General features: G+C 44.7%; 1 protein-coding gene across 2 annotated transcripts in view; it reads right to left on the bottom strand.

Annotated features, from left to right (window-relative positions):
• Nucleotides 1–1,247: 1,247 nt before the first annotated feature.
• LOC311203221 (PALM2-AKAP2 fusion protein-like) overlaps nucleotides 1,248–9,838 on the bottom strand; it is a gene marked incomplete at its 5' end in the record, with an annotated part of 50,940 nt that continues 42,349 nt past the window's right edge. Inside the window, 2 exons of one of the 2 annotated variants that reach the window (XM_084277875.1) lie at nucleotides 1,248–1,874; nucleotides 8,097–8,135. In XM_084277875.1, coding sequence (XP_084134001.1) covers nucleotides 1,782–1,874; nucleotides 8,097–8,135 — 132 coding nt within the window. In that variant the 3' untranslated portion in view covers nucleotides 1,248–1,781. The remainder of the gene's footprint in view (nucleotides 1,875–8,096; nucleotides 8,136–9,838) is intronic. The other variant, XM_084277874.1, reaches the window with a different exon arrangement.

Genomic DNA, 9,838 nt, shown 5'->3' with positions numbered 1-9,838 from the left:
AGAAATTATGGTTCCCAGTTGTATAATATTCCTATTGTATTGCTTGCATGAAAAGACTAAACCTGCAGCCTCTATACTACATACAAATACAAAGCACAAGAATAAATACCACATTTCTTTTCCTAATTGTCAGCTTACAAAACTGGTCAATACTTTGCAATTGTGACTCATGCAAATACCATGTTGGGTCAAATTTTAATATCACAAATACTGCATTAACTCAGTGCCTTGTTTTTATATCCCCTTTCAGAAAAAAAAAAAAAATAGCACTCACCCCTACAGCTGGTAAACAGCTTTGGAGAAAATAATCAATACACACACTGCCATACACTTCCCTGTATGCCAGCCTCACACACATGTCCGCACACACACACGCACACACGCCCACACCCACACCCAGAGCCACACTAATCCTTCACTGCTGATCCCAAGCCTAAGCAGTAACTAAAGGCTCTATGGTTTGCTTGTAGCACTGAAAACACTGGCTGAATGGCAGAAATAATGTTTTCTTCCCTTGTCTGCTCTTCCTCGCTCACTCCTTCCAACTCGTTATGCCCTTTAGCTTTTTTGTTGCCTGGAAACGTGAAGACTTCCACAAAGCACTCTACTTCAAAAGCCTTTTTATGTAGTATAAATATACTTGAAGACCTATCTTTCTTCTTCATTTCATACCTCTTCCTAGGCCAGAGTCTGGCTTAGTTCAATTATTGCCTCATTTAAAAATTAAATGTCCTTTATTTGTATTCCTCTCCCACTACCTTTCTACTTCAAATTACCCATCTTCATAGATTTTACACACATGCCATTCTTTTCCCTCCCCACCATCAAAAAATAGTTGTCATCCACTAAATACAGATTTTTTCTATTTAGAAACTTTGTTATGTAAATATGCTCTGAGAACCTGGAGCTCAGGTGATATTGCAAGCATAAAGGATCCTAAAGCTAAGGTAATCCATTTGGCTTAGCTCTCATCCCCATCTATTCCACTCCTAAATTGTGGTGGCTTGTGTTTGCAACACAAGGACTGTTTTACTGAGTCTAATGGATTGTACGTTTGCAAAAATGCCTCCCTGTTTGTTGGGTGGTTTTTCCTTTTCTTTTAAAGAGATAAATTACTAGAAAGGGGAGCACAACCCACACCCCCAAAAAACCCCTCAACATCCCAATCCCAATCCCAGTTCCAATCCCAATCCTGATCCCAAACCCAAGCCTTCAGTCCCCTTAAAGAAATAGCAACAGAGGGCAATATAGTTGTATTTTGTGGCTGGATAGAGTATGCCAAAGTAACGCCGACAGTCTCAGTGCAGCAGCTGTGGGAGGCGAAGGAACTGCAGGAGCATCCGACGACAGCTGCTGGCGGGGACGGTGATCCTGGGCGCAAGGCAGGGTTGTCAATTTGGAAAGGATGAGCGTGAGGCCTGGCTGCAGGCCTCTCCATGCCGACCTGCCATTCACCTGCAGCTTCTCCGGTCTGTGGGGACAACTGCCCCCTTGTCCCCCATCTGAGGGCTCCCACCCTCTGCACCCTCCCCACTGCATCATTTCAGAGGGGGGATGGAGGGAAGGAGAGGGGGTTATTTTCTAGGTGGGTTTTTCCTGCTGTTTTAGGATTGCCAGGAGCTGGATCATTTCTGTGTCTATGTGCATCACTGAGTTTGTTGTGTATTTAATAAATATTGGACTAAAATGCTGCTGCTTTTGTGGTGTTCTTGGTGTTTGTTTCTTCTTCCTTTCTTTTTGGTTTCGGCATGCCTGGTCATTGTCTTCCCACTGCAGTGTGGTTATTCGTCCTCCTCCCGGTTGGCATAAATGCCGGCTTCCCAGCGCAGCGCCAGAGCACTCTTCCTGCGGTTCACCCTGGTCGCCTCGAGGACCTGGTCAGGAGAGAAAGGGAAAACACAGCACATCACTCAGCTGCCTGTGGTGCCTGTGCTGGGGTTAACCACACTGTGTGCCCAGGCAGTCAGGGACCAGCCAGGCAGGCGGGGACGATCCCTCCCTGCTGGGCTCCCATTGCTGCACCTTGTGCAAACTGGAGGGACTCATGCGATGAAGCACTTGCTGATGTGAAGGTGGGGAGACAGCACACAAGAGCAAAGCCACACCATGGTAGGACAGAAGTGGTAGGAGTTGTAGCATCCAGCTTCCTTCAGGGGAAGCCCAGCTGTCCCTTACCTGCCCAGATGGACATTGACCCGTCCCTGCCTGGGGAAGGCAGGGGACAGGGTCTTGGTCCTCTTCCCAGAGGCAGCTGCATACCTTTGGTACCAGGAGCCAACCACCACCCAGCAGCTTCATCCAGAGGCTGCTTTGGAGCTGCATGTGCAGCCTAGAAAGCAGTCTGCTGCTTGTTTCAGCATGTCACCCCCGTGGGCAGCACCCCCTGCAATCTTCTTCTGCGGTCTTTGGTTTGCAGCTAAGTAAACAGGAAAGCCTATGCACTGTGATCAAAGTGCTCCTGGAGTGAAAACTCACTTCATGCATATGGGAAAGGAGATTTACACACAGGGCCTGCACCCTGTAGTCTGGTTCTAGATAGGCCCTGAGACATGTACTTTATATACATACCTGCAGTCATGCACACAGATGCACCACACACACTCTGTATGTATTGTATGTACGCACACACATGCACACACAGAAACAATTAATTAAACCCAGATTTAATGTGTGTTTTAACAAGGTTAAAAAAAATACTCAGCTGAAACTAAAAGGTATCGTTGCAACATGCATCTGATGTACTCCTTGGCAAATGGTGGTTGTTTTCCTCCCAGCAGAATGAGACCTAGAGGGATTTGGGGCTTTCTTACAGAAGCACACAGCAACATTATTTTCTGACCTACAGTAAGTAACAGCTCCATGGTCAAACTACAAAACTGCCAACATCCACTGCCCTCAGTGTGTTTTAAAACAGCCCTCGCAGAGAAGTAAAACTTTTGAAATGTTTAAACAGTCAGTTAAAAACCCTGCAATCCTGTAAAAAACCCATCTCAAGAAAAATATGACTGTTCACCAAACCCAGCATCCCTGGACCCTAATGCTTCCTGCAAGCTGTTCCACACACTCCCTGACTGGAGAAGAGTAGCTGGCCTTTTAAGAAAGGATGCTATTTTATTCTTCTGTGTACAAAGTCAGATGTGGTGGGAACTTAAGTCTTGACTAGAACAAAAATAATTAAAGGCTAAAGAAAGTCTTCTTTCAGCTTGTGACATGCTGTGGTTGGAAAAATACTGAGGTACAGAGGTACTAGGGGCTTCTCTATATGTTAAATCAGGAAATCAGCTCAAAATCCAGTCATCAGAGACAATTTTGAGCTAAAGCTCCACCTGCTTCCCAGCCCTGACTGGGGCTACAGAGCTGGTACAGGCATTCTTTTGCTGAAGTATTGCCCAAAATCATGTCTCCTCTTTTTGCAGGAAAGGAAGAGCATGGGTGAGCAGTTTCTGTTTTACCCAGTAGAGGGCAAATGTGCCCACAAAGAAAACAAGTCATTAAGAAAAAAAAATTGAAATCAGTAAAAAATAATCCTTTGAAGACATAAGGTGGTAAGTGGCACACTGATGCAGGGATGAGGACCAGCAATTTAAACTACATGTATGGATTATAAAAGCCCCAATCAAGGAAAGACAACCCAAACTGGATGATGGAAAAGCACAACTGGGACTGGGTATCAGTGCATCATCCTACTGTCTTCTCAGAATGAGAAAAATCAGTGTCTGTGCCAAGGAAAGCAATGAAGGGGGGAAAAAAACCTGGTGATTATATTTTTGGTTGACAACAGACAAATGCTGCTAGAAAGGAAATTATCAAAACCAGGATGGGATAATGATTAAATAAACCACATAAAATTACTGCTCTCCCCACTAGATACTGAAATATACATTAAAAAATAGCAATTTCAGCATAAACCAAACCAAAACTGTGACTGTGACAGAGCAGTGGTATACTTAAATGAGGTCTGCTGAATTTGGCCTGTAGATATATGCCAGGTGAAAATAAAACGGATTTTACATAACTTACAATAGCTTCCAGTCAGTGCCTTCCTTGCTGTAAATCCCAACGCTGTGATGGTCTCTGGTGATGTCCTGTGACAGCCAGGACCCTTAACTTGGAAGATTTCTGCTTTGGATTACTCAGTTTGTCTTAAAAGATGGCAACAGGGTTTCTTACATTGATCTCCCGTCTGCAAACCTGCTCTGTCTAGTTCTGCAAATGCTGATGGTTGCTCCAAGAAGAACTGTTTCCAGAGTCATATCAGAGACTCTGTGAGACCACTGAATGTGGTCTTGGCCTTTGCAGGTAAGTGAGTGCTGATGTCTGGCTTTGTAGCGACAAACAAGCCCACTAAACAGTAGAGCAGATACTAATAAACTAAAGGTACTTTTGGCTATTTGCTTCAGAATTACTGTTTCAATCTACTGGAGATAGAGACTGACCTAAAATAACCCTAATTTTTGCTAGGCTGTGCCAGTTTTGCACCCGCTCGAGGAAACAATGGGGTAATTATAGCATGCAACTGGAATGATTGAGTGGAGAATCGGGACTCCTCAATGGAGCATTGAATTCACAACCCAGGAAGCCACTTGCCTAAAATAGCAAACGATCTCCATTTTAAAATATTCTTGGCAGATGTCAGGGCTGCCTGTAGACCCATCACGAGCCCAGCAGCACCCAGAAGCTCTCCACAGCAAGTCAACGGAAGGAAAGTCTTTTCCTTTTGTTGTTGTGGCTGTTGTGGTGGTAACAAGCTGCGTTCTGGCCACGGTACAAAAACGCTACCTCAGTGCTCTGTAAATGTCCTCCTGGATGATGCCCCATGTCGGCTCAGGTGTGGCCAGGGCCAGGCTTGGGTGGTCACAGTGCCCTAAGGCAGCCAGGCTCATAACTACTCACAGGAGGTGTACACTGAAAACTGGACGGATGATGAAGCAGACAGGTTGCTCAAGCTTAGGCTGAAGAACTGATCTGGCTGTGTCTGAATGGTAAGGCCATGTCAGTGAAAAAGGCATTGTTACATACAATGTCTTACTGAGGAGAGGTGATTTGACCACTAGCTGCAATAGAAGAGGAAGAATTTGGAGAGCAGAAGTAGGTGTGAGGGAAAGACAAATGCACAAAGATACGCAGGGCTATAAAAGCTGCTCTCCACCTCTCTTTGCACAGAAAATGCTGTGTGGATCTTGTGGCTGCAGCTCTGGAGCCTTGCTAAGAATTGCAGAGGACACCTTCCTGATAGATTTCATTTGGTTTTGAGAATTAAACAAAGAAAGAAACAAAAACCCTCACAAAAAAAAAAAAAAGATTGAAACTGCTACCACTGTCAGGCATAAGATGAATTTATCTATCCATCTGAGAGATGGAGACTAATTTGTCCTGAGTTTCCTTCCAACAGATGTAACAACAATTGCTGTCTTACTGGCAACAAGAGAATAAAAGAGCAAAACACAGATACACCACAGCCCACAGCATATTTATCCCCACTGCTGAACAAAGGCGACTAGTATACAGAGGAGGCTAATTTTTATTGAACAGCAGCAGCATTCACGTGGAAACAAAAACACTTTTCTGGAGATCAGTATTTTACTGGTTCTTCTCATCTGGACCTGGAAGAACTAAAAGCAATAAAAACAGAAAACACAAAGGTGTGAGGGTCTAAAACCTACCAGTACCGTGTGGGAAAGTCACTGCACAAGGCACCTTGGTGGAGCACGCTCTGCTCAGAGAGACAGAAGCACAGAGGCAGGGAACTGGCTGCCTGTTCCTGCAGATGTGTGTGTTCCCACTCAGGAGCAATAAACTAAGTGCTTTAACATAAAAATGGAACTACTGAGGGATAAAGAACATGTATTTTTTCCAATATGAAGGTATTTTCTTAACTGCACCTACTTAATGCTATTCACCAAATACACCAGAGCTCTAGGGAGCACAGTGAGGAGTGGGGTATCTGAGACAAAAATGTGTTTACCTGAAACCAGGCAGTAACAATATTTCCTGCTGATGACCAGTATTAAAACATAACCCGTGCGCCCTCTGGCATCAGCTCTAGGATGATGGTCTTCTGTTTGGTAGCACAAAGATTTTCAGCAGTCGGCTTCAATGTTGCTTACATCTCACCTGGCTGCTTTATCTCCTGCAGCATGACCATCACTGAGTAAACTCAGGTTATTTGAAAATGTGAAGATATGTATAGTTGTAAGGACAAAAGGCGAAGCCGTAGAGGATAAAGCCAATGGATATACAAGCAGGCACGTTGTTGTCTGTGGTCTCTAATGTGCTTTCAGTGCAGGCTGCAGGAATTTCGAGGTGACAAAACCACATCTACCTAACGAAGTGGGCTGAGGTTTGCAGTGTGGAGCTTGTACCTTGCTGGGTTTTTGCTGCCTAGCGGAATGGAGCCTCCAGGCCTGACTGCATGCAGGGTCCTGCTCCACACCCGCACAAACACAACCGGGTCAGCTCTGGCACTGCCAATGGTGACTAAAATTGAGCCACTTGCTCGCACAGGAGCAAATTTTGGCAGGCTCAGGTCAACAGGAGCTGTAAGCTCAGCTCTGGGTTCTGTAGAGAGTAGGCAGGTATCATGCTTTAAGTCTTGCTGTTTCTTCCAAACCAGCTACAGATTTCCAGTGAGAATGAGAATTTCTTGAGCCTGAGGCTTACCAGTGGGGATTAGCCAGGTGTAATGCTTTCACCTGCATACAGAATCACTGTGTCCTACAGCCTTTTTCATCTCTACTCCCTTTCCCATCCATACACATTCATTTCCAGCTCATTACTCATTATCATTTTAAAAGGTAGATGCACAACCCTTCCCAGCAGAAGGCCAAGGGCTGGGAATGTAAGATCTACCCCTGAGCTTCTGCATCTCACACACTCCTTATTGTTCATAGATCGTAACTCAGGTTATTGTGCAGATATTATGGAGGAGAGAGAGGAGGCCCAAACCATGTTTAAAACCAGTCTCTGAAAGCACATTGCTTTTACACTGATTAACTCTCTATAAATACTCTACACAAAGATCAGTCACTGGCTTGTGTGATAAAACCCACAGTAAATTATTTAATGAATAGGAAATGGCATGGACTTGACTTTGCTTTACTGTCCAGGACAGAAAAGGTTCATATACTTGTCTTCAGGTAGCTGACGTGATCAAGTATGTTATGAAAAAGGGAAACAGTGGAAAGTTTGTGTTTATAAAAAAATGCTGATGCTGGATGAATGAACACCAGTCATTCCCACAGTCTGTTTGTGTCTCATAGATAAGTTCAGATTTACACATATGTCTGCACAGAGAATTGCAGGCAACTGAAATGTCTACATTATCAAGCAACTCATTCCTACACACATTGCAAAAGAGTAGCTGTATCAACTCTCTGCTTTTAAAACTGTTGCATTTGTCAGAGTCCAGCTTTGTAGGGATAAGGCCTGTGCATGTTACTGCCATGATAAGATGCCAGATGTCAGTGTAATTACCCTTTCTTTATCAGGTGTGGGTTTCTCCTACCCTGAGACCAACGCTGATGTTCAGTTGTGGAACTGTCATCCATCATCACATCGCAACACACAGGGACAAGGACAGGTTCACAAAATCCATGAGGCTGAGGCCATATCCTGGGATCTGACTCTTCTTCCACAGATGAAAAGTTGGTGTGCAGAGTCTTTACAGAATACTAGAGACTTCAACAGTGCTAAATACGCTGTGATCAGAGACAAGGGAAAGCCACAGCAATTTCCCTCAGCATCTGAGGATGCTTGGATCCCAGGTTTAGCTTTGCCAGCTAAATGGTAACAGGGATTAAGGAGAAGTTCTCATTTCACACCTCAGGAATGCTCCAGTCCTAGGCGACAGCTCCCATCCCTTTAATTAGAAGCCCTCCCATGCCAGACATTGTAACTAGAATAAAAGGATTAGAAAACAAGCCACACAAATATTTGTTGATGAGAGATAGGAATGAATATCACCCCCACACACATTTGCATCCAGGTTTTGATATGGAACAGCACTGGCACACAGAATGAAAATGCAAACTGCAGCAACATGCACTAGGAATCACCATGCAAGAGGAAGCAAAAATAAATAAGCAGTTGAAAAGTACCTCAGAAGTAACCTTGCTAGACAGTAATTTACAGGTGTACTGGTAGAAAGGGAAAAGACCAGCATTAGTACATTGAACAAGCATGTTATAACTAGGAAACAAGAACACAATAGAGAAATGGCAAGAACTGGCACATCCCAGAGTACAGGATTTCAAGCAACTTGGTGTCATAAAAAAAAAAGGTTAGTCAGTTTGGTGTTTTTTTAATGACGTTGCTTGGCCAGTGTCAGTCTTGTTTGCTACCAGTGCTTGACCCGTTTTCTTGCTGATGCTTTTTCTTTTTCTTAACTGGTGAAACCTGTGCCATAACACATCCTCTTTGGAAGAAACTGCCCTCTTGCCTGAGCAGTGAAGCTCTTCCAAGAGCAGATGCATTTTATTTGCCCTCTGCAAGGCAAAGCCTGCAAGATCCAATCACAGGGACCACGTAGTAGCCACTGAAGCCAGACAATAAAACAGAAGGTGGTGATGTTTAGAGGAGAGGCAGTAGACATCCTACTGAAACCACCCTCCTGCCATTTGGTGTGTCTTATATAGGGAGAAACCAGTACTGCTCATGTGCTCACCATAGGAGAGGTTTCCATGGACATCAAGACTCTCTGCAGTCCATTCAGGAGTGTGGATCCTGCCTCCTGCCCCTGCCACAGCACCCTGGCTGCTCCCAGTACCTCTGGAAGTCTCTGGTTTCCCTCACAGACAAAGAGCAATGCTGTGCCATGTCCAGCTCTCAGGACTTAGTGCTTCAAGCAGCAGCTGCCTGTCTCTTATGTGCCAGTTATGCTCCTTCCCCCATTATATTTCAAACAGTTTTAAGAATTGGATAGTGATGTGCTCTTCTGTTTTGTTAGTTACAGAAGTCTTTTCCCTGAGCACACAGTCAAATGTCCCCTGCCAACAAATCAAAGTTGCTTGTTGTTAAAATAATTATTGCTTATCCTGGCATATAAAACTAAGCTCATACTAAGAGTGAGACGAGTGCAGCACTTCTTATTTGAATTATATTTCCCCTATCAATGGTGGGGCTTGTTTACAAAAGGAGAGCGGAAAAAGGCAGTGAAAAGAAACAAAATGCTCCTGCTGCTCTCCCTGGGCTCTGCAGGACACTGTCCTCTAATAGGATTTTGGGTAGGCAGCAGCAAGAATGTTGTCTGTCTGTATGCAATAGGCATAGAGAAGAGGAGAATGACAACAAGCTGCAACACCAAGGGACTCTGGAGTGCACTGAGGCTCCGTAAATTCACCGCAGGCTTGACAATTCAACCCAGAAAAGGATCCATCCCACAATTTGTCTGATCAGCATTGATGCTCTAGCAGTGCATCTTTGGGAGGCCAGTGCCTGGGCAGCTGTGGTAGAATATAGACAGCCAAACCCTGACCTCTCAGTCAGATGCTGCCCAGACCACCGCTGGTCAGGACATCAGGACTCACTTCAAACTGCAGAAGAAACTACGACATCCTGGCCAACCTGTGTTCTATGGGGCACATGAGCAGCTCTGCAAACACCTGAGGAGTTGCACCACGGTAATTGAGTAGAGGCACTTAGGTCTAATGAGATGTCTTTTGATCTCCCTAATGAGAGGACTAATTTGATGTCTTTTGTGTGCTACACAATGCACAGCAAATGGCATGTGACTATCACAGGCTGTGGGAGAAGATTTCAGTCACAGGCCACCTCTTTATGGGCTGGGCAAGTCACCCTTGTTCTTCATGGTGGTGAAGAAGAGCACCAGCTGAGTGCTGCA

This window comes from Gallinula chloropus (genome assembly GCF_964237585.1).
Source record: "Gallinula chloropus genome assembly, chromosome: Z".
Classification (NCBI taxonomy): domain Eukaryota; kingdom Metazoa; phylum Chordata; class Aves; order Gruiformes; family Rallidae; genus Gallinula; species Gallinula chloropus.
The sequence above is the reverse complement of the archived record's forward strand: the minus strand, read 5'-3'. Positions and strand labels throughout refer to the sequence as shown.